Source organism: Entelurus aequoreus, linkage group LG15, assembly GCF_033978785.1.
Source record: "Entelurus aequoreus isolate RoL-2023_Sb linkage group LG15, RoL_Eaeq_v1.1, whole genome shotgun sequence".
In the NCBI taxonomy this organism is placed as follows: Eukaryota; Metazoa; Chordata; class Actinopteri; order Syngnathiformes; family Syngnathidae; genus Entelurus; species Entelurus aequoreus.
The window spans coordinates 29,291,522-29,316,668 of NC_084745.1; the positions used below are offsets into that span (position 1 = coordinate 29,291,522).

General features: G+C 39.9%; 1 protein-coding gene across 1 annotated transcript in view; it reads left to right on the plus strand.

Moving 5' to 3' along the window:
- LOC133629991 (myosin-9-like) overlaps window positions 1-25,147 on the plus strand; it is a 385,153-nt gene that overhangs the window by 310,730 nt on the left and 49,276 nt on the right. Inside the window, exons 18-20 of the mRNA XM_062021171.1 lie at window positions 11-85; window positions 13,358-13,451; window positions 13,530-13,570. Coding sequence (XP_061877155.1) covers window positions 11-85; window positions 13,358-13,451; window positions 13,530-13,570 — 210 coding nt within the window. The remainder of the gene's footprint in view (window positions 1-10; window positions 86-13,357; window positions 13,452-13,529; window positions 13,571-25,147) is intronic.

Genomic DNA, 25,147 nt, shown 5'->3' on the forward strand with positions numbered 1-25,147 from the left:
TTTTCTTCAGAGTTTCCCATGAGAACCTTGCAGAGCAGATGAAGACCCAAAGCAAAGCGCTGCTTAATGCCACTGAAAATAAAAGGTGAGTACATACAAGCGGAACCTCATTTCACGACCTTAATTGGTTCTTGAATAGCGTTCGTGAATAGAAAAGGGGCGGTATAGCTCGGTTGGTAGAGTGGCCGTGCCAGCAACTTGAGGGTTGCGGGTTCGATCCCCGCTTCCGCCATCCTAGTCACTGCCGTTGTGTCCTTGGGCAAGACACTTTACCCACCTTCTCCCAGTGCCACCCACACTGGTTTAAATGTAACTTAGATATTGGGTTTCACTATGTAAAGTGCTTTGAGGCATTAGAGAAAAAGCGCTATATAAATATAGTTCACTTCACTTCAAAAGTTTGTACTGTATTTTCCGGACTATAAGCCGCGCCCACGAAATTTTAAAATAAATAAATATTTATTCATATATTAGCCGCATCGGACTATATGCCGTAGATATAAACCATTGTGAAATGAGATATTTACATAGAAAGATTTTGAAAATGTTTATTTACATGCCTTAATTGTTTCCACACGGGGCCTGTAACACAGCAGTAAAACGGCTGATCAAACAAAACAGAAAATATGTCTTTATTTATCCTTTATTGGATGAATTAAATGTTTTCCTTGTTCAAGATGGTTTTTTTTAAGGATTCTTCTTCCTTGTACTTTGTAAACACGTTTAGTTTGAACGATTTCTTAAAGTGTAACAAGTAAGTATGTAACACTTATTTATAAAGAACCTTTCATTGACAAAAGCAACTAAGTTGAAATACTAATACATTACACTCAATATCAAAGGCCAATATAAATATATACATGGGATGCAGTCACATGATCTAGAGGCACATCCGGCACTTTTAGATTTCAGGCAATGGTCTGGAGTCCCATTAGGCTTCTGTTTATTCACCTGAATCTGTGCAGATTTGGGCGTATTTGGAAAGGTTTAGAGGCAAATATATTAGCGACCATGAAAAAAACATTTAAAATGGAATGGAATGGATTCATACACTCTTAAGAAAAATGTATTGTTTAATGATTTAAACCATGTATCATCAACAAGAGATTACTGCTCACTCAAACCTCACTTCACTTGACACTCACGGTACAGGCACATCATGTCTTTACATCTGAGGGGTCCACATTAACCTGTGAAAGACAAAGTTGGACTTATTCGTGCATCGCTAAGTAACCTATTTGATTAACATAACGAGTGCCGTGGTATTTTTTTGTCTCATTATGTAGCTGTATATGTCCCTGTTGTTCAGCAATGTTTGCTAGCGATATCAATATATAGTATATGCTGTTGACCCTACGAGATATGTATTCTTCTAGTTTATTAATACTATTAAGGATATTTTCTTGATGCTCACAAATATCACCAAAGATGCTATAATGTGGTCATCCATGTCGAATAAAGCACTTGGCTTTTCTCCACAACAACAACAACTAAGCTTTTTGTTTCTGTGGACATCAAAAATACGGTGGATTGGACCAACAATAACAATATTTATTACTAGGTCTTAACATGACGTTAGTTTATTTGCACAAGCAAGTCTTCGTAGTTATATTTAGGCATAGCAACCACAAAAGAACACAAACTAATGTGATCGCTTGTCCTTTCCTTACATTTAGTTCTGCTATCAAACACTAAAATAGTAGAGAATAAATTTAATTGCAACACAGAAAGTTTCTCAAACAAATCAGATGTTCAAACAAACATTGTACAAAGTGATCACTGCAGACACGAGCATGGATTGTATTACACAAGATGATGAAAGTGATATTTTTAAGAGCCATTTCCTTTGACACACTTTTGTTTTTTCCATCCATCTATCCATCCATTTTCTACCGCTTGTCCCTTTCGGGGTCGCGGGGGGTGCTGGAGCCTATCTCAGCTGCATCCGGGCGTACACCCTGGACAAGTCGCCACCTCATCACAGGGCCAACACAGATAGACAGACAACATTCACACACTAGGGACCATTTAGTGTTGCCAATCAACCTATGCCCAGGTGCATGTCTTTACTCCATCTAGTTGAATGAATATGCTCACCCTGTTTGGAAGCAAAAAGACACACGAACATGGCAATGACACTTTTGTTTTTCCCCTGACTTTATTACCTTTATGAGCCACTTATTTCGGGACTCTAAAAGCTTTTTCTTTTCTTTCTATTTGAAAGACTGGGAAACCAAGGAACAGAACAGCAATAAGGCATTCTCTGCTAAAACTCTACACTCACTCTCACTTGTTTTAATGCTACGTTCAAGCTGCTTGACCATCGTTTGAATTAAGCTGCGAAGAAAAAAAACAGATGTAAACAGCCTGGAAAGATCAGTCACCGCTAGTCCGAAAACGTGTGCGTGGAACCTTCAGCAGATTCTGATCCACAAACCTCAGAGCCTGATCAAGGTTTTAAGGCTGGAACAGATCACTTAGGTAGAAAATAACCTCACCATGCAAGGCTCTGAAAGCTAGAACCAGAATTTGAACTTGATCTTATAAGACACTGGCAGCCAATGAAGATCTTATGGAATAGGGGATGTTGATACTGTTTATATCCTATTTGTACATGTCAGAATTCTGGCTGCAGAGTTTTGCACTAATTGCAGTCAAAATAGCTCTTTTTTGTTCAGACATGAAAACAGACCGTTAGTCATCTAAACGTGAGGACACAAAGGCATGACTGATAAGTTCCAAATAATTCTTTGGACACCATTTTCCTAAGTTTTGAGATGTTGAAAGAAGCAGTTCCTAATAATGTTTCATGCCGCTCTAATGTGGTTATTTTAGCAGCAATAAACATCAGGGGGTTTCACAAACACTTTAGTGCATGTGTCTAAAAGGAGCATCAACATTTGCATTTCAAAATATGGTAAATGTCCTGAAAATTGGTAAAAAATATGGGATTTTTATACATCACAATAACTTACAAGTGAATCAGTTTAATAGCAGTTTATAGATTTAATACATTATAAGGTCTCCTTGTGAGAAACCCTGAAATATTGGTTGGTTGGTTGGTTGGTAGGTTGATGTTTATTTTGAATATGTATAAAGTTTTAAGCAGCACAACTTAGCTGAAAAGAGCACCGGTTATTACTACTAACTTCCTCTCTACTTATCACAATTGTTTTGTTTTTTAAAATACTAAATGCTGGTATCATATGTGTATATAATGTTGTATTGCTGATGTATTTCTGTTGTAGTTGTACAAAAATAAAATGTAATTAAAGCTGCAAGCAGCGATGGCCCGGACTGGGTATTTACGCTGATGTTTCCTGCTTTCACCCATTTAACATATCTTTACCTGCTCATAACCTATCTTCTCTGCATCCTGGGGCTCACACTGGTGCTTCCTGCCTATATCCATTCAACATATCTTTACCTGCACATTACCTACCTTCTCTGCAAAGTGTGGTCACGCTGGTGCTTTCTGCCTTTACCCATTCAACATATCTTTACCTGCACATTACCTACCTTCTCTGTATCCAGGAGTCTAGCTGGTGTTTCCTGCCTTTACCCATTCAACATATCTTTACCTGCACATTACCTACCTTCTCTGTATCCAGGAGTCTAGCTGGTGTTTCCTGCCTTTACCCATTCAACATATATTTACCTGCACATTACCTACCTTCCCTGCATCCTGGGGTCACACTGGTGCTTCTTTCTTTCACCCATACAACATATCTTTACCTGCACATTACCTACCTTCTCTGCATAGTAAGGTCACGCTGGTGCTTCCTACCTTTACCCATTCAACTTATTTTCACCAGCACATTACCTACCTTCTCTGCATAGTGGGGTCACGCTGGTGCTTCCTGCCTTTACCCATTCAACATATCTTCACCCGCACATTACCTACTTGCTCTGCATCCTCGGGTCACGCTGGTGCTTCCTGCCATCACCCAGTCAACATATCTTTACCTGCAAATTACCTACCTTTTCTGCATCCTGGGGTCAAACTGCTGCGTCCTTCTTTGACCCAGTCAACATATCTTTACCTGCACATTACCTACCTTCTCTGTATCCTGGAGCCAAACTGGTGCTTCCTTCTTTCACCCAGTCCACATATCTTTACCCGCACAGTACCTACCTTCTATGCATTGTGGGGTCACGCTGGTGCTTCCTGCTTTTAAGCGGCCATCTTGAGACGGCAGCAGCGCAGCAGCATCAGCGCAGCGGTTCTTTGAGGGCTCATAAAATCCAAACCGGAGCAGTAATTAAAACTCTTTCATCAACTTTTAATCAGAAGAGTTCAATCTCTCTCCTGTGCTAATTTAAAGCTGACACGACAAACGCGCTGAGAGGAGATAATGTTTGAAAAAAAGTGACTGTTTTTACTTTACTTTTGTTTTGAAGGGGGAATTGCAAACTTACTGTTGATTTTTGCTGGGGGTTGTCAGTGTATGAAATCTAGGTCTAAGTGAGACCTACATATAGGTTTTTGTTTCATGTGTCTACGACATTCCTACTGGGAGTTAGGGGCAGTTGTGTTTGTGTTTTCTTCCTAGGGGGCGCTAGAGCGCAATTTTGAGTTTTGGGATTTGGGTTTTTGATTAGATCGCAATATTCGCCAGTCCTGATGTGTGTGTCCAATTTGGTGAGTTTTGAAGCATGTTAAGGGGGTCAAATTACAGCTCAAAGAGGCGGTGGTATAATAAAAAAACGCTAGAAATACAATAGGGTCCTCTGTCCCAAAGGGACTCTGTCCCTAAATATCGTCCGATACCGATAAAAGAAGGCCCATTGTTAAGGTCTTGGTCAAGGTGTTGATCCAGGATGCAGAGATGGGAGACAAGGTACAATTTCAAAAAGGGGCAGAAGTGCTCACCATGTAACAGACAAAAAACAGGTTCCTCAGTGGTCGGCAGGGGAAACGGCCAGGGCGCACTGAGCACAGCAAAAAGTCCAACAAAGAATCCTCTTTACCTCAGGGAGGCTATGAAGCAAACACAAAGAGGTTAGGGATTTCAGGACTAAGGAGCGACAACGTACCAGGACTGGCGAGGTGAAGCAGACGCATGAACGTGAGGAGTTCAGGAGACGATAACCGGCAAGGCCAAGCTGTCAGTGACGAGCCTAAATACTAGCGGGCTAATTAGTAGCAGGTGTGCCTCAAGGTCCGCCCCTCGCCAAAGACGAATGAACTGAAGACATCACAACAAAGGAGAAGGCAGGATAATGATAAAACACAACACCCATATCGATATTGATCAAAATGCCAAATATTGGTGCCGATAATCGGCCGATCCATAGTTTCAAACCACACATGTTTTGTCACTTGCTTTCCTTGGACGCATATTGAGCTAGCAAAACTAAAAGAATGTTATAGAAAAGCCAAAAAAACATGTAAATAGGAACACAGCTGTTTGTAAGGATGCACTACAAAAACAATAGTATGTACGACAGGAACACAGATGTTTTTAAGGCTCTCTCTCAAAAACGTTAGTCAAAGATCGTCAATGTGACAGGAGCAATATGCTGTTTTTAAGGACCAACTACAAAAATGTTGGTCAAGGTTCTTATATATGACAGGAACACGGATGTTTTTTAAAGGCCTACTGAAATGAATGTTTTTTATTTAAACGGGGATAGCAGATCTATTGTATGTGTCATACTTGATCATTTCGCAATATTGCCATATTTTTGCAGAAAGGATTTAGTATAGAACAACGACGATAAAAATCGCAACTTTTGGTATCTGATAAAAAAAACGGCTTGCCCCTACCGGAAGTAGCGTGACGTCACCGGTTGAACATATCCGCAAAGTTCCCTATTGTTTACAATGATGGCCGCCAGAAGTGAGAGAGATTCGGACCGAGAAAGCGACAATTTCCCCATTAATTTGAGCGAGGATGAAAGATTTGTGGATGAGGCAAGTGAAGGACTAGTGGGGAGTGGAAGCGATTCAGATAGGGAAGATGCTGTGAGAGCCGGGGGTGACCTGATATTCAGCTGGGAATGACTACAACAGTAAATAAACACAAGACATATATATACTCTATTAGCCACAACACAACCAGGCTTATATTTAATATGCCACAAATTAATCCCGCATAAAAACACCTAGGTGTTTGTTATGCTAGCGCCTAGTTCCTAGCTACTAGCTCGAGCTAGTTATAGCTCGAGCGGGTTATATGGACGGGATCCCGTCCATATAACCCGCCAATACAATTCAAACACCTGCAGAACACACACACTCACTCAGCCCAAAGGACCGTTCACCTAACCCAAGGTTAATAAAGCTTATATATTTAACCAAATTTACGTACGTGACACGCACGTACGGGCAAGCAAACAGATGTTTGGAAGCGCGCGGGTGGGACCTGATATTCAGCTGGGAATGACTACAACAGTAAATAAACACAAGACATATATATACTCTATTAGCCACAACACAACCAGGCTTATATTTAATATGCCACAAATTAATCCCGCATAAAAACACCTAGGTGTTTGTTATGCTAGCTCCTAGCGCCTAGCTACTAGCTCGAGCTAGTTATAGCTCGAGCGGGTTATATGGACGGGGTCCCGTCCATATAACCCGCAAATAAAATTCAAACACCGTCACAACACACACACTCACTCAGCCCAAAGGACCGTTCACCTAACCCAAGGTTCATAAAGCTTATATATTTAACCAAAGTTACGTACGTGACACGCACGTACGGGCAAGCGATCAAATGTTTGGAAACGCAGCTGCGTACTCACGGTATCACGTCTGTGTATCCAAATCAAAGTAATCCTGGTAAGAGTCTCTGTTGTCCGAGTTCTCCGATCTTGACTGCATCTTTCGGGAATGTAAACATTGAAACACCGGCTGTGTTGTGTTGCTGACTTCCCTCGCAAAATACTCCGCTTCGCACCGACAACTTTCTTCTTTGCTTGCTCAGCTTCTTCTCCATAATGCAATGAACAAATTGCAACAGATTCACCAACACAGATGTCCAGAATACTGTGGAATAATGAGATGAAAACAGAGCTATTTCATATAGGCTTCAATGGGGGAGCCATACCTCTGTTTCACTGGCTACGTCACGCGCATACGTCATCCTCCAAAGGAGTTTTCAACCGGAAGTTTAGCGGGAAATTTAAAATTGCACTTTATAAGTTTACCCGGCCGTATTGGCATGTGTTGCAATGTTAAGATTTCACCATTAATATATAAACTATCAGACTGCGTGGTCGGTAGTAGTGGGTTTCAGTAGGCCTTTAAGGGTGTCTTCCAAAAACGTATGTCAAAGATCCTCTCAGTGAGAGGACCACTGCTGTTTTTAATAGACCTTTTAAAAGATCCCCTATACGGCAAGAGTGTTTTGCTGTAATCATGTATTGCAAAATGCTATTCAAAGATCTTTCATACAACATGAAACACTCTTTTGGTTTTTAATCACCTACAAAAAAAACTTGAGTTAAATAACTTAAATATGACAGGAAAACTGAGGTTTTGATGGCCCTGTTTCACTAATGTGCACTGCTAGGCACACAATGGGTGGATGAAACGTTCGTACACTGAGACAAGGTTTGTACACCGAAGTATATTTATTTTATTTTGGCTCGTAAATCCGAGTTATCACAATGAGGGGTTTGTAAATAAAAGTTCCAATGAACCAGAAATAAACCTACAAACTTTAGTTTTTACCAATGTTAGTTGTTGTTTTTGTTTGTTTGTCTGTCTGTTAGTTAGCAACATAAATTCAAAAAGTATGGATTTTGATGAAACTTTAAGACATGAAAAAAAGTGCTTATTTAGTTAATAATTTCATTAGCACCTAGAATAGTGCTTGTTTATTTCTTAATCCCCCTTAAAAAGAACACTTTGATATGTCATACTGACCCAAATTGACCCTGAAAAAATTGTGGAAAAATACCAGATTTCACGACCTCTCCCTAAGCAAAACAGCTTTTCTTCCTGTCACTTACATAGCAGTGACCTGGAGAGGTGTAGAGATCTGCTGAGGAGAAAGTGTATAAAAGGTTTGGAAAGTTGGCAAACAGACGAGGAATAGCTGGGTTGCAGTCATGTGACCGAGAGGCACTTCCGGGTTTCAGGCAATGGTCTAAGTCCCATTAGGCTGCTGTTTATTCACCTGAATCAGTGCTGATTTGGGCGCATTTTAAAATGTTTAGAGGCAAATATAAAAGCAATCATGAAAAAAAGATTTAAAATGGGATGGAGTGGATTTTTACACCCTTAAGAAAAATATTGTTTAAAATATTTTAACCATTTAGAGGTTACTACTGCCTCACTTCACTTGACACTCACGGTATTTAAAGGAAGAAAAGATTGAAAGCACAACGTGTCTTTACATCTGAGGGGTCCACAAATTAGGCATTCATCCGTGAAAGACAATGTTGGATTTATTCGTGCATCGCTAAGTAACGTATTTGATTGACATAATGAATGCCGTGCTGCTGTGATCGTGACGCTAATGAGAAAAAGGATACATTTGTTTGCAGTGGATTTCTTGCTACAAATATTAGTCTCATCTACAATTCATGTCTGCAGTTGTTTTTATGGCGTGAAGTTCATATTTTGTCTCATTATTTAGCTACAGCTATAGCTATTTCCCTGTTGTTCCGCAATGTTTGCTAGCGATATCAAGATTTAGTATATGCTTTTGAGCCATCTACTTCATTAATACTATTAAGGATATTTTCTTGCTGCTAACAAATATCACCAAAGACGCTATAATGGTGAATGGGTTATACTTGTATAGCGCTTTTCTACCTTCAAGGTACTCAAAGCGCTTTGACACTATTTCCACATCCACACACTGATGGCGGGAGCTGCCATACAAGGCACTAACCATGACCCATCAGGAGCAAGGGTGAAGTGTCTTGCTCAAGGACACAATGGACGTGACAAGATTGGTCGAAGGTGGGGATCGAACCAGGAACCCTCATTTTGCTGGCACGGCCACTCTCCCAACGGCGCCACGCCGTCTCCAATGACGGCTTTCCTGCACAGCAACAACTTAAGTTGTTGCTGTGCAGGAAAATCGACAACAAAAATACGGTGGATTGGACCAACAATCACAATATTTATTACTAGGACTTAACATAACATTAGTTTATTTGCACAACCACAACACTACTAATATAGTAGAGAACAAACTCGATTGCATCACAGAAAGTTTCTTAAACAAATCTAATGTTCAAACAAACATTTTACAAAGTGATTGCTGCAGACACGAGAATGGTCATATCGTATTCCACAAGATGATAAAAGTGATATCTTTAAAAGCCTTCTCCTTCGACGCACTTTCATTTTTTTCCTGACTTTACTACTTTTATGAACCGCTTCTTTTGGGACTCTATGAAAGCTCTTTCCTATCTCTCTATTTCAATGACTGGAACACCCTAGAACAGAACAGACATTTTCTGATCAAACTCTACACTCACTCTCACTTGTTTTAATGCTATGCTCAAGCTGCTTAACCATCGTGTAAATTAAGCCACGAAGAAGAAAAACAGATGTGACGTCATATGCAACACAGCTCTAATGATGCCGATTTAAGAATAAGTGATTGATCAAAGTAATGTGTCATTACTAAACAACTATCGAGTAGCTCAGAAATGTGATAGGAGTTTATTTTTACCCAGTTAAAGTTAAAGTTAAAGTACCACTGATAGTCACACAGACACTAGGTGTGGTGAAATTATCCTCTGCATTTGACCCATCCCCATGTTCACCCACTGGGAGGTGAGGGGAGCAGTGAGCAGCAGCAGTGGCCGCGCTCGGGAATCATTTTGGTGATTTAACCCCCAATTCCAGCCCTTGATGCTGAGTGCTGTCGTATCAGAGCCGAGGATGTCGTTGTGTTTTGTGCGGCACTTTGAAGCATTTGTGATTAAGGGCTGAATAAATAAACATTGATTGATTGATTGATTGATAGCCTTTTCTATTAAAAAAAATGGTTCCTTTGAGACATTCTATATTGAAGATAATCTTATATTTGGCTTATTTAATTGCAACAAACAAAACTTGCCCATGATTCACCATCATTGTTTAGTCCTTCCAGGATTTGGGGGGATATTGTTTGTAATTGTTGACGCTTAAAATGCCTGTATTCGCGGCAGCTTTTTCAAAAAAGTTGCGGCAAAAGTTGCAATGTTTTGAAGCTTATTTTTACTAATAAGATTGAATCAACTTTTGATTTTATGAATTTGCTGTCTATGTTTTCATTGCTCCATGTAACTTTGACTTCAAAAAGGACAGGATCGCAACACAAATTTGAAAACAAATACCGTATTGATGTTTTACTCGTTTCATACCCCACAGACCGTAGACGCTTCCTGCCTCATCCACACAATAAACAAATACTGGTTTTAATTAGACGGTCGATGGAGACAATTTTTATTAGTGCAAAATGATATGTGCGGAGAAGTTGCAGACATTAGTTAGTAATCGCGGTGTTAGCAGTGTTGAAATATATACATATATATACATATACATATACACACATATATACACAAAAACATACATACATACATACATATATACATATATACATATATACATATATTTCATATATATATATATATATATATATATATATATATATATATATATATATATATATATATGTATATATATATATATATACATATATATATATATATATATATATATATATATATATATATATATATATATATATATATATATATATATATATATATATATATATATATATATATATATATATATATATATGAAGATATGAAGTGTGTGATTAAACCAAACGTATACGGTGTGACTATGTGTAGCGATTATATGAGGAGTGTTACCAGGTGGTATTGAAGGTGCATGTTGAGCTCGGTGCGGAAGTCCAGAAAGGGCAAGGCAAGCTCGGAGGTCCAGGGGCAGGCAGGAGGTCAGGGACTGGAGCGAGGCGTCGTGGTCCAAGGGCAGGCGTGAGGTCGAGATCCAGGAAGGCAGCAGAGAGTCCAGAGGGGATCCAGGGAGACGAGACACACTGCTCGAAACCAGGGGATGACGAAGGGCTGCTGGATGACGACACAGGACAAGACACAATGGAGGGGAAACACAAAGAGCGAGGACGCACATGAGCAAGGAAGCGAGAGACGTGTAGGCTTACTGCACAGGGACAAGTAGCTACGTTCTGGCACTGGAACGCAGGACACGCTGGCTTATGAAGGCAGGGGACTCATCAGCGTCAGGTTAGTTGATTGCAGAGTGACTGCAGGAGGCGCAGTGGAAGCAGGAGATTAACGCCCGTGGGCGTGTCCCGAGCGCACAGCAGAGTGAGAGGCGGCAGGTGTTTGAACCGTAACACGCGGGGATTGATTGAATGTGCGTTAATTGACGCAATTGCCACGTCGTGAAAACTCTGAGGGTTTGTGTCCCTTTTGCTGATATGACTTTCTTCATACCTCTGATTGGTTGAAATGACTTTAATTAATGTGAATTAATGACATTAAAGGCCTACTGAAACCCACTACTACCGACCACGCAGTCTGATAGTTTATATATCAATGATGAAATCTTTACATTGCAACACATGCCAATACGGCCGGGTTAACTTATAAAGTGCAATTTTAAATTTCCCGCGAAACTTCCAGTTGAAAACGTCTATGTATGATGACGTGTGTGCGTGACGTCAATCGTTGAAACGGAAGTATTTGGACATATTGTATCCAATACAAAAAGCTTGGTTTTCATCGCAAAATTCCACAGTATTCTGGACATCTGTGTTGGTGAATCTTTTGCAATTTGTTTAATGAACAATGAAGACTGCAAAGAAGAAAGCTGTAGGTGGGATCGGTGAATTAGCGGCTGGCTGCAGCAACACAACCAGGAGGACTTTGACTTGGATAGCAGATGCGCTATCCGACGCTAGCCGCCGACCGCATTGATGATCGGGTGAAGTCCTTCGTCGCTCCGTCGATCGCTGGAACGCAGGTGAGCACGGGTGTTGATGAGCAGATGAGGGCTGGCTGGCGTAGGTGGATAGCTAATGTTTTTAGCATAGCTCTGTGAGGTCATTGTTAAGCTTCGCCAGGCTGGAAAGCATTCACCGTGTTGTTACAGGTCCATGGTTTAATAGTATTGTTGATTTTCTGTCTATCCTTCCAGTCAGGGGTTTATTTCTTTTGTTTCTATCTGCAGTTAAGCCTGATGCTATCACGTTAGCTCCGCAGCTAAAGTGCTTCACCGATGTATTGTCGTGGAGATAAAAGTCACCGTGAATGTCCATTTCGCGTTCTCGACTCTCATTTTCAAGAGGATATAGTATCCGAGGTTGTTTAAAATACAAATCTGTGATCCACAATAGAAAAAGGAGAGAGTGTGGAATCCAATGAGCCAGTTTGTACCTAAGTTACGGTCAGAGCGAAAAAAAGATGCGTCCTGCACTGCACTCTAGTCCTTCACTCTCACGTACCTCATCCACGAATCTTTCATCCTGGCTCAAATTAATGGGGTAATCGTCGCTTTCTCGGTCCGAATCGCTCTCGCTCCTGGTGTAAACATTGGGGAAATGTGAGGAGCCCTTCAACCTGCGACGTCACGCTACTTCCGGTACAGGCAAGACTTTTTTTATCAGCGACCAAAAGTTGCGAACTTTATCGTCGATGTTCTCTACTAAATCCTTTCAGCAAAAATATGGCAATATCGCGAAATGATCAAGTATGACACATAGAATGGATCTGCTATCCCCGTTTAAATAAAAAAAAATCATTTCAGTAGGCCTTTAATGTGGATAAAGACACCAGTGTGCGTGCGTGCGTGCGTGCTCAAATGTAGCTTTGTGCGTGTGATGAAGTGATTCAGGTGGACTGGTTTGACGTACTTGTACCTGACAGTCTTTCTGTCACATGTGCATCATGATGGCACGCACACACACACACACACACTTCTGCCATATGCACAGACAGGGCGTGACATATTTGTCTTTTAAGAGATAAAAGCGGTCTAGTCAGCTTCTGTCATGCCCCGCTCCTGCCCCCCTGTCGTGTGCATAACTAAGCTTTGGCTGTGTGTTGTGTTGCAGCAACACACAAAGCGCTGCTAAATGTGCGGTGTGTATTTCTGTCCTGATAAAAAAAATATATATATAGAATAATTTTAAATAACAAAGCTTGTTAGTTGCATAAGAACAAATTGAAAAGCCGCGTGTGTTCTTTTAAATGACACTGTGAACCTTAGCATTGTGTTATCACAGAGCATGTTTGAATGTGTGTGTCTCTATGTGCTTTACAAGAGCCTTTTGATGATAATGGCGTCTGTCTGCCTGGCTGTGTACTGCCTGCTTGAACCGGTTGTCTGCATCTGCCTTTGCTTTGTCAGGCACCTTCAGGAGGCTAATGACACGTTGAAGGCGGAGGTGAAGCAACTGAAAGAGGTGGCAGAGGGGCGGGAGAGAGAGATGGGACGCATCAAGGTGAGACAACAGTGCGGCAGAGATGACAGAATTGTTTTCCTTCCTTTTGTTTCTATATAATTTTGCATTCATTTGCAGGAACAACTGAAGGACCTGTGTGCACTGCAGGATGGTACAACGTGAGTAATCATGTCTAACCACTTTACACCAAGCAACTACAGTAGTTCAAGAGTAGTGCCTAACAGCAGTGGTGCCCAAAGTGCGGCTCGGGGGCCATTTGGGGCCCACAGCTATTTTTTTAACAGCTCACGGCCGATTTTAAAAATACTATTACAAAACAAAACATAGACATTGGAATTCAAGAGCAAACAGGTGTAATGTGACAAGAAAATGTTGCAAATGTACACTAAAAACACAAAGCTGCCATGCAGGCACTTTTTTTTACCGTATTTTCCGCACCATAAGCCGCACCTAAAAAACAATTTTTTTCTCAAAAGCTGGCAGTGCGGCTAATAACCCGGTGCGCCTAATATATGGATTAATATTGATATTTATTTTCATAAAGTTTAGGTCTCGCAACTACGGTAAACAGCCGCCATCTTTTTTCCCCGTAGAAGAGGAAGCGCTTCTTCTTCTACGGTAAGCAACCGCCCCATAGAAGAGGAAGCACTTCTTCTTCTACTGTAAGCAACCGCCAAGGTGAGCACCCGCCCCTGTAGAAGAAGAAGCGCGCGGATATTACGTTTCATTTCATTTGTGTGTTTCTGTAAAGACCACAAAATGTCTCCTACTAAGAGACACGCGTACAAGGTTCCACTGACTTTTGATATTCATGTGAACCGCACTGTGGATACAACGGAAACACGTACAGTGAATATTCGCACCACAGGCAATGAGAAGTCGTCCTTCACCGTGAGCTAGCTAGCTTGCCATGCTAACGGCCAGAAACTTTCACCCACGGTGATATTCAAAAGGAAGACCTTGCCAAAAGAGAACTTTCCAGCCGGCGTCATCATAAAAGCTAACTCGAAGGGATGGATGGATGAAGAAAAGATGAGCGAAGACACTGGGTTACTTTTTTCACGCAGCTACGTCCCTGTTGATCTATGACTGCATGCGCGTCCACTTCACAGATGGTGCCAAAAAACAAGTGAAGCACACCGAAGAAGAAGAATTCGATGGATTTGTGGATGAGTAATAACTTCAGAAAGTGAGCTTTAAATGTTTATTTTGTGTGTTGTGTGACACTAACGTATGAGCAACGTTGAGTTATTGATGTTGCTATTGCTCTGCACTATTTTGAGTGTTACTATTTTTGTGATTGCACATTTGCACATTACATTTTGGGAGTGAACAGAATTGTTAGAACGCTGGTTTGTAATATATTATTAAAGTTTGACTGACCTATCTGACTGTTTTGTTGACATTCCCTTTAGCGTAGCATAGGTGCGGCTAATAGCATGGGGCGGCTAATAGGTAAACAAAGTTTTGAAATATGCCGTTCATTGAACGTGCAGCTAATAACACGGGGCGCCTTATGGTGCGGAAAATACGGTACTTTAAAATTGTTTTTGTTAAAAAAAAATTATAAAATCGACAGATCTAAAGTTGAGCTTGGAATGTAATCCTTGAAAGTACAAATAATATATTGTTATATGACTATTTTTAACACTTTTATGAGTGGGGGCCTTTTGGATTCCCAAGACCTAAATATGTTTTTGCTATTTTTAAACTGTCATCGTTCAAAAAAAATAACAACGAATCAAAAGCAATGTTGTTATTTAAAGGCCTACTGAAACCCACTACTACCGACCACGCAGTCTGATAGTTTATATATCAATGATGAAATCTTAACATTATAACACATGCCAATACGGCCGGGTTAACTTATAAAGTGACATTTTAAATTTGCCGCTAAACTTCCGGTTCGAAACGCCTCTGAGGATGACGTATGCGCGTGACGTAGCCCGGCGAACACGGGTATGCCTTCCACATTGAAGCCAATACGAAAAAGCTCTGTTTTCATTTCATAATTCCACAGTATTCTGGACATCTGTGTTCGTGAATCTGTTGCAATCATGTTCATTGCATTATGGAGAAGGAAGCTGAGCAAGCAAAGAAGAAAGTTGTCGGTGCGAAATGGACGTATTTTTCGAACGTAGTCAGCAACAACAGTACACAGCCGGCGCTTCTTTGTTTACATTCCCGAAAGATGCAGTGAAGATGGAAGAACTCGGATAACAGAGACTCTAACCAGGAGGACTTTTGACTTCGATACACAGACGCCTGTAGAGAACTGGGACAACACAGACTCTTACCAGGATTACTTTGATTTGGATGACAAAGACGCAGACGTGCTACTGTGAGTATGCAGCTTTGGCTTCTAAACATTTGATCGCTTGACCGTATGTGCGCAACTTTTTTTTGCGTATGTACGTAACTTTTTTAAAATATATAAGCTTTATGAACCTTGGGTTAGGTGAACGGTCTTTTGGGCTGAGTGATTGTGTGTGTTGATTAGGTGTTTGAATTGTATTGGCGTGTTCTATGGAGCTAGGAGCTAGCAGAGGAGCTAAGAGCTAGCGTAACAAACACGCAGGTGTTTTTATGCAGGATTAATTTGTGGCATATTAAATATAAGCCTGGTTGTGTTGTGGCTAATAGAGTATATATATGTCTTGTGTTTATTTACTGTTGTAGTCATTCCCAGCTGAATATGAGGTACGGTGAGTATGCAGCCTTGGCTGCTAAACATTTGATAGCTTGACCGTATGTGCGCGTCACATACGTAACTTTTTAAAAATATATAAGCTTTATGAACCTTGGGTTAGGTGAACGGGCTTTTGGGCTGAGTGATTGTGTGTGTTGATCAGGTGTTTGAATTGTATTGGCGTGTTCTATGGAGCTAGGAGCTAGCAGAGGAGCTAGGAGCTAGCATAACAAACACGCAGGTGTTTTTATGCAGGATTAATTTGTGGCATATTAAATATAAGCCTGGTTGTGTTGTGGCTAATAGAGTATATATATGTCTTGTGTTTATTTACTGTTGTAGTCATTCCCAGCTGAATATCAGGTCACCCCCGGCTCTCACAGCATCTTCCCTATCTGAATAGCTTCAACTCCCCACTAGTCCTTCACTTGCACTTTACTCATCCACAAATCTTTCATCCTCGCTCAAATTAATGGGGAAATTGTCGCTTTCTCGGTCCGAATCTCTCTCACTTCATGCGGCCATCATTGTAAACAATAGGGAACTTTGCGTATATGTTCAACTGACTATGTCACGCTACTTCCGGTAGGGGCAAGCCTTTTTTTTATCAGATACCAAAAGTTGCAATCTTTATCGTCGTTGTTCTATACTAAATCCTTTCAGCAAAAATATGGCAATATCGCGAAATGATCAAGTATGACACATAGAATAGATCTGCTATCCCCGTTTAAATAAAAAAAAATCATTTCAGTAGGCCTTTAAGGCCCATATTAGTTCACATCAAATATTTCATTTTGAAAAAATGTTTTGGGAAAAATACTGCAAATGTTGTGTTTCTGCCATTTAAAAACATGGTTTATAGAGACATAAAACAAAAAAGAAATGTTATTGCAAGAATATATATCAATTTTATTTATAGATATTTAAGAGTTTTAAAAGTGAAAAAACGTATTTATACATGACTTATTTTCAGAACTTTAATGACTGAGACCCTTTTGGGTCTGCAGGACCTTTAACTTTGTTGTTAGAAAAGTTTGATTAAGTGAAAGTAGTCAGAAAACAATTTATGGTATGAGTAACATTAACCAAATGGCTTAAAAGTACATACTGTGCCTTTGTGGAAGTATATATATATATATATATTTTTGGCAACACCTAGTGGCCACAATAATTCACCTAGTGGCCACAATAATTCATTAAGTCAAGCTCTTGATGCAGAAAGTTAACTGATGCGGACACGTTTGCTACTGGATACTTACTAATACGCTTCTGCCTTGGAGACTTTGGGCCTAATTTACTAAAGGTTTGTGTGCACAATAACGTGAAAACTTGAAAGTACACGCAAAGCTGATCAACTAAACGTGTGCAAAGTGGATTGCGTCTGTTAAGTGAGCAGAATAAGGCGCGCAATCCATTTTGCGTCTCTGTTTTCATTAATATGCAGAATATTTGCTGATCATCAAAACGCTCGCAATACTGGGAGAAGATGCAAATAGAATTATACAGCAAGCACGATGTGATTTATCAACACTAGGGATGTCCGATAATGGCTTTTTGCCGATATCCGATATTCCGATATTGTCCAACTCTTAATTACCGATACCGATATCAACCGATACAGATACATACAGTCGTGGAATTAACACATTATTATGCCTAATTTGGACAACCAGGTATGGTGAAGATAAGGTCCTTTTTAAAAAAATTATAAAAATAAGATAAATAAAATAAAAACATTTTCTTGAATAAAAAAGAAAATAAAACAATATAAAAACAGTTACATAGAAACTAGTAATTAATGAAAAGGAGTTAAATTAACTGTTAAAGGTTAGTACTATTAGTGGACCAGCAGCACGCACAATCATGTGTGCTTCCGGACTGTATCCCTTGCAGATTGTATTGATATATATTGATATATATTGTAGGAACCAGAATATTAATAACAGAAAGAAACAACTCTTTTGTGTGAATGAGTGTGAATGAGTGTAAATGGGGGAGGGAGGTTTTTTGGGTTGGTGCACTAATTGTAAGTGTATCTTGTGTTTTTTATGTTGATTTAATAAAAACAAAATTAAAAAAACGATACCGATAATTAAAAAAACGATACCGATAATTTCCGATATTACATTTTACAGCATTTATCGGCATCTCTAATCAACACTCATCATCGTTTTGCGAGCACTCTTTATTGTTTTATTTAGCACCTCTGAAAAGTATGTGTAAACTGACACACGCAGCCGTGAGAAAGGATCGACTGACAGAGAATCCTCCGTCATACGTGTGTATGGCAACATATTTCTCATGTTCTGTCAGAAATAAAAAATATATTCAGCAACATCCTTTTATAATTTAAAAGCTGCATGCTGGGTGACTGATTAAAACGGATTCAATTGATATGTTTTGGTTTTGCTTTCGTTGCGTCTTGAGCACAATAAGTGCAGCCTCTGTATGATGAGCACGCCGTCAATGCTGGAATAAAAGTGGGTTCCGTTGTAGCTGCACTTTGGATTGTGTCTAAAATGTCCATAAAAAGTGGTAGATGTCTCCTGCATGTTTATGACATAGTAAATGCCACAGGTAGGTAGGAGCATGATGAAATGAAGTGCAGTAAATGATCAAGTGTCTTCGTGGTGATACCCCGTACTTATATATGGCACACGCAAAATCCTCATTTAAATAAGGCGGTCTGCTCCACCTTCAAATTGTTAGTAGATCACACGCAACAAGCCAACTAATATTACAGTACACTCTGTTTTATAGATTGCACGTGCTGTTTAGCGCGTGGAATTTGAACCTTAATAAATCACGCCCTTTTGTATGTGTAAGTTATATGCAATTATTATTATTTGATACTTGGGTGTATTGATAAATGTCATATTTTGGACCGCAATAAAGGACACTTAATATGTGTGTCAAACTTGTGTGCGGTTGTGTGCTTAGCTGTTGTGTAGCTGCAAACTCCTAGTAGCCTACCATGTTTACCTTTTGTACAAAACCCCAAACCAGTGAAGTTGGCACATTGTCTAAATGGTAAATGAAAACGGAATACAATGATTTGCAAATCATTTTCAACTTATATTCAATTGAATAGACTGCATACACAAAATATTTAATGTTTGAACTGAGAAGCGTTTTTTTTTTTTTGCAAATAATCATAACTTAGAATTTAATGGCAGCAGCACATTGCAAAAAAGTTGGCACAGGGGCGTTTTTACCACTGTGTTACATGGCCTTTCCTTTTAACAACACTCAGTAAACGTTTGGGAACTGAGGAGACCAATTTTTGAAGTGGAATTCATTCCCATTCTTGCTTGATGTACAGCTTAAGTTGTTCAACAGTCCGGGGTCTCCGTTGTCGTATATTACGCTTCATAATGTGCCACACATTTTCAATGGGAGACAGATCTGGTCTACAGGCAGGCCAGTCTAGTACCCGCACTCTTTTACTATGAAGCCACGCTGTTGTAACACGTGCAGAATGTGGCTTGGCATTGTCTTGCTGAAATAAGCAGGGATGTCTATGAAAAAGACGTTGCTTGGATAGCAACATTGGATAGCAGCATTAATGGTGCCTTCACAGATGTGTAAGTTACCCATGCCTTGGGCACTAATACACCCCCATACCATCACAGATGCTGGCTTTTGAACTTTGCGCCTAGAACAATCCGGATGGTTCTGTTTCTCTTTGGTCCGGAGGAAACGACGTCCACAGTTTCCAAAAACAATTTGAAATGTGGACTCGTCAGACCACATAATGGAAGTTTTCCAGTTCAAACGTTAAGTATCTTGTCTTTGCAGTCTATTCAATTGATTATAAGTTGAAAAGGATTTGCAAATCATTGTATTCTGTTTTTATTTACCATTTACACAACGTGCCAACTTCACTAGTTTCGAGTTTTGTAAATGACAACAAAAATACAAGAAAATACCAACGTTGTGTGCTTGTTGGAGGACATTTAGACGTTAACTGGCTGACCAGCTTTGCACACGTAAACAAGCTGCAGGACTGCTTGTATGAAATATGTTTGAAACAAGCCGATACCATCCGATGCTTGTTTTTTTTGGGGGGGGGGGTTTGCTGCTGTCCGACATCAATATCGGTTCGGGGTGCCCGTGGTTATTTTGCAGGCAAATGTGAGCGTTATATTGTCAGAGGTAGTGGCTTTCATTAGGGCTGATTAAATTGACAAATTTAAAACTTCACTTTGTTCAATCGGCAAGCATGGCTTGGCTATTCAGCGTCAAAATGTCCCAACATGCATTCAAGCAAATGTCCAATCGCACGAAAAAGTCCAGGTGTTAAGCTTAGCTTGATCCGCTTTTCAGGCTTACAACAAATTATCATAAAAAGTAATCACAATCCACGACAGCATGGATGGCAGACAAATGTTGCTGTTTAGCAAAGTCAGGCAAAAGCCACGACAGCAAAGAGTCAGAAAGGAAGAAAAACTTCCTTTTGACCATAACTCCCACCCCCTTTACCTATCACAGCCAATCACATTGCACATAATTGAAGTTGATCTTGACTGACCAGTAAGACAAAAACAACAAGAAGATGCCTTTACTCTCTGCAGTACATAATATTGTCTAGTGCAGGGGTCGGCAACCCAAAACATTGAAAGAGCCATATTGGACCAAAAATACAAAAAACAAACCTGTCTGGAGCCACAAAAAATGGAAAAACTTTATATAAGTGTTAGGCAACACATGACGTAAGTGTCTATATTAGCTACAATAGCCTACTATCAAACGACTATGTGTCGCAGGCAGAAGCAAATCTCCGTTGACAGAAATGTTGAAATGTAATATTTATTCTACACATTTTTACAACATTAGAAACCATTAGTAAATCAGAGGCTACTCAGAAGGTGAGATAACTCCTGGAAATTACTGGCTTTTAATGGCCAAAGATGTGTGTGTCCAAGTTAAAGGAAACGGCAGGCTGTCGTCTTTTAATAGATTTTTTGCAATCTTTGGCAAGCTAGGTAATGTTTGCTGTGGTCTGGAACAACATGGCACACAAACAACTATCTGAAATGCAGCCAATATTACATACAGATAATGTGTCATGAGACATGCAAATATAAATTAAATACAAAGAGGATACAAGTAAAGGATATTAAATAAGCTCAAATATACCTACAAATGAGGCATAATGATGCAATATGTACATACAGCTAGCCTAAATAGCATGTTAGCATTGATTAGCTTGCAGTCATGCAGTGACCAAATATGTCTGATTAGCATTCCAACAAGTCAATAACATCAACGAAGCTCACCTTTGTGCATTCACGCACAGCATAAAACGTTTGGTGGACAAAATGAGACAGAGAAGGAGTGGAAGATTTTACATGTAAAACTGTTGCGTCACAGTCCACACTATGGTGAGTTCAAGAACTTTCAAAATTAGTAGGACAAAACGATGTTCACCAAATACTGTCATCAGTGAAGCATACACACAAACATATTAAACTGTGGTAGTTCTAACAATTGGGAATGTGTGTGTCATGTTTGTCCTCAAACAAAAAAAACATACTGAAACAAAACAAAAATGTTTTCCCCATCTTTTTCCATTTTCAATCCTTTTTTAAAAATGCTCCAGGGAGCCACTAGGGCGGCACTAAAGAGCCGCATGCGGCTCGAGAGCTGCGGGTTTCTGACCCCCGGTCTAGTGAGATCACCACTGAATACCAAGCAGATTTGAATATTGACATGACATATTTAACACTTTAATATTGCAAGACTAGCACTGTGATAGCTGTGAGCTGATCATTTTCAGCTCACTGTTAAATAAAACCCATCCACCCATTTGCTACCTCTTGTCACTCCCGGGTTTGTAGGGTGCTGGAGCCTATCTCATCTGCACTCGGGTGGAAGGCGGGGTACACCCTGGAGAAGTCGCCACCTCATGGCAGGGCCAACACAGATAGACAGACAACATGTACGCTCCCATTCACACAATTCGCCGATTTAGTGTTGCCAATCAACCTATTCCCAGGTGCATGTCTTTGAAGGTGGGAGGAAGCCGGAGTACCCGGAGGGAACCCACGCAGTCACGGGGAGAACATGCAAACTCCACACAGAAAGACCCCGAGCCCGTTAATCGAACCCAGGGCTTCTCACTGTTTCAAGTTTCTGTTTCAAGTTTATTCACAATACCATAGAACAATTGCAATATTAGTCAATATAATTTAAAGATGGTGGTAAGTGAAAGGGTCCCCCAAATAAGCTAGAACAGGGGTCGGCAACCCGCGGCTCTAGAGCCGCATGCGGCTCTTTAGCGCCGCCCTAGTGGCTCTCTGAAGCTTTTTCAAAAATGTATGAAAAATGGAAAAAGATGAGGGGAAAAAAAAAAAAGTTTTTGTTTTAATATGGTTTCTGTAGGAGGACAAACATGACACAAACCTCCCTAATTGTTATAAAGCACACTGTTTATATTAAACATGCTTCACTGATTCGAGTTTTTGGCGAGCGCCGTTTTGTCCTACTAATTTTGGCGGTCCTTGAACTCACCGTAGTGTATAACTTTCTCCGACTTTTTAGGACGTGTTTTATGCCACTTCTTTTTCCGTCTCATTTTGTCCACCAAACCTTTAACGTTGTGCGTGAATACACAAAGGTGAGTTTTGTTGATGTTATTGACTTGTGTGGAGTGCTAATCGGGCATATTTGGTCACTGCATGACTTGCAAGCTAATCGATGCTAACATGCTATTTAGGCTAGCTATATGTACATATTGCACCATTATGCCTCATTTGTAGCTATATTTGAGCTCATTTAGTTTCCTTTAAGTCATCTCAATTCAATGTATATCTCATGACACACTATCTGTATGTAATATCTTCTAATTTGTTGCGGCTCCAGACAGATTTGTTTTTGTATTTTTGCTCCAATATGGCTCTTTCAACATTTTGGGTTGCCGACCCCTGAGCTAGAAGAAGCTTTTGATAGGGGGTCCAGAGGACAGTATATACATGGAATGATGAAACATGGTAGCAAGCACAACAACAACAGAAAAACAACAACGCTATATGATAAACACAAGATAATAGTACTAAAGCACACATACACACATACATTCATTCAACCATATAAAACCCAACAGTAGTCAACCCCACATGAGGCATTAGAGATAGGTGGTTAATAGGTAAGTTTTCAGTTTCTTTTTGAAGTTGGAGAATGGATACCGCATCTTGAGGCTCTCATTAAGCCGGTTACGAATCTTCACTGAGAGGCACGAGAGCTAACCACTATGTAGCGATATCAAAATCTCACGGTACGATATTATCACGGTATTAAGGTCACGGTACAATATTATTGTGGTATATGTCCAAAAAAAAATACTTAAAAAAGCCATAGAGTGTAAAAAATGAAGTGGAAGGAATGTTTAGGATAAACACAGTTACTGTAATTGAACACAAACATAATGCTGAAATGTCTTAATTCTATTTATTACTACAAACAAGTATTTTTAAGTGCAAATAATTGTGAGTGAACATCCACTGTGTCTCTCAACTTTTACTTTCGGAGAAGCGGTGTCCTCTACAGTGGACATGTTTATATCAGTTTGGAAAATGCAGTTTCTCAGAAAGGTTAACTCATATTTGAACTTGTATTAATGTAAATACCTCACAAATTGACGTTCGCTTCGCTGGCGTAATCTTTTCCGGGTGATGGTAGGTCAAAATAATAAACAAGCATAGACACGAGAAGCAAGGTAAACATCCAGCGTGACTGTTGCATAAAGCAAACAAGGAAGCCGGACAATGTGTGGCGAACAACGTGAATAAGTAGCTCTCTGAGTAGTGCCCGGGAGCAGGTGAGCGTCCCAAACACTAATCAGAGGCAGGTGAAACTAATTTGCACCCATGGCAACTAAAACAAACCCAGGGGTGCACAAAAACAGGAACTGAAGGAGTCCAAAACTAAACAGAACATGATCCAGGCAACGGATCATGACAGGAACACTGGAGAAAAAAATGGCGCGCTCTCTTACCTTCTACAGAGGTTATGTTTTCACCAGGATTTGTTTGTCTGTTTGTTAGCAACATAACTCAAAATAGTTATGGACATTTTTTTGAAAAAAAAAATTTCCTCTTATCTACTACGAAGTGGAACACACTTCACTTCCAGCTTCCTCTTTCTCTTCCCTTTGCGGCGCTTCATGCCTCTATATTGTGCAGAGGATTCTGGGAGATTTTGTTTATTTACAAGCTTAAGTGCCAGAAAAAAACTACACTCACTAAGTTTTCGTTTGATATCGTCAGGCGTCACGGCATTATTGTGAAGATTTTAAAAACCGCAATTCTGCTGTATCTACAATACTGTTACATCCCAACTAGGAACCATTTTTAAAAAAAACATTTGATTTTAATACTAAACAAATTAACATTTATTAACACATGAACACAAACAGAAAATTGGTACCTTTGAGTAGCAGTATCGATTCTGAGGTAATGGGAAATAGTACCGTCTTGATTGAAATGTTAAAGGTACTCATCCCTAGTCATTAATAAGTGATGATTTCCTGTAAGCCACTCAGCACATAGCAGTAGCTCTAACTTTTTAGCAGTGGCGGGCCGTGCGTTTCCCACCTTGGCCTTCAGTGATGTCCGACTTGAAAGATTACCTCTCAAAATACCATCATTGATGTCACCACATGACCATTGCTGGAGAAATACTATACAGGAACACATTTACGCACTACTGCGCATTGACACACATCAACAGTGTACATAACGGGTTATTTTCTGGCGCATTTAAAAATAAATAAACCCACAATTAAATTACTGTCAAAACTAAAATTGCAAAAAACATATTAAATGTGAAACAATAAAGAAATAAAATATCTGAACTCACAATCTGTAGAACCCATTCGAGCTTCCCGGGTTGGCCGACATGGTCTCACAAGATGTAGTTTTTCTTTAAATATCCTTCTTGAAAATGGCCTTGCAAATATATGTGTTGTCTTATCTAATCATAAAAGATGCAGACGAGGCGTGTTGGCTGACTTCTTTAAGTTTACTCCACAAGGTGCTCATCAATA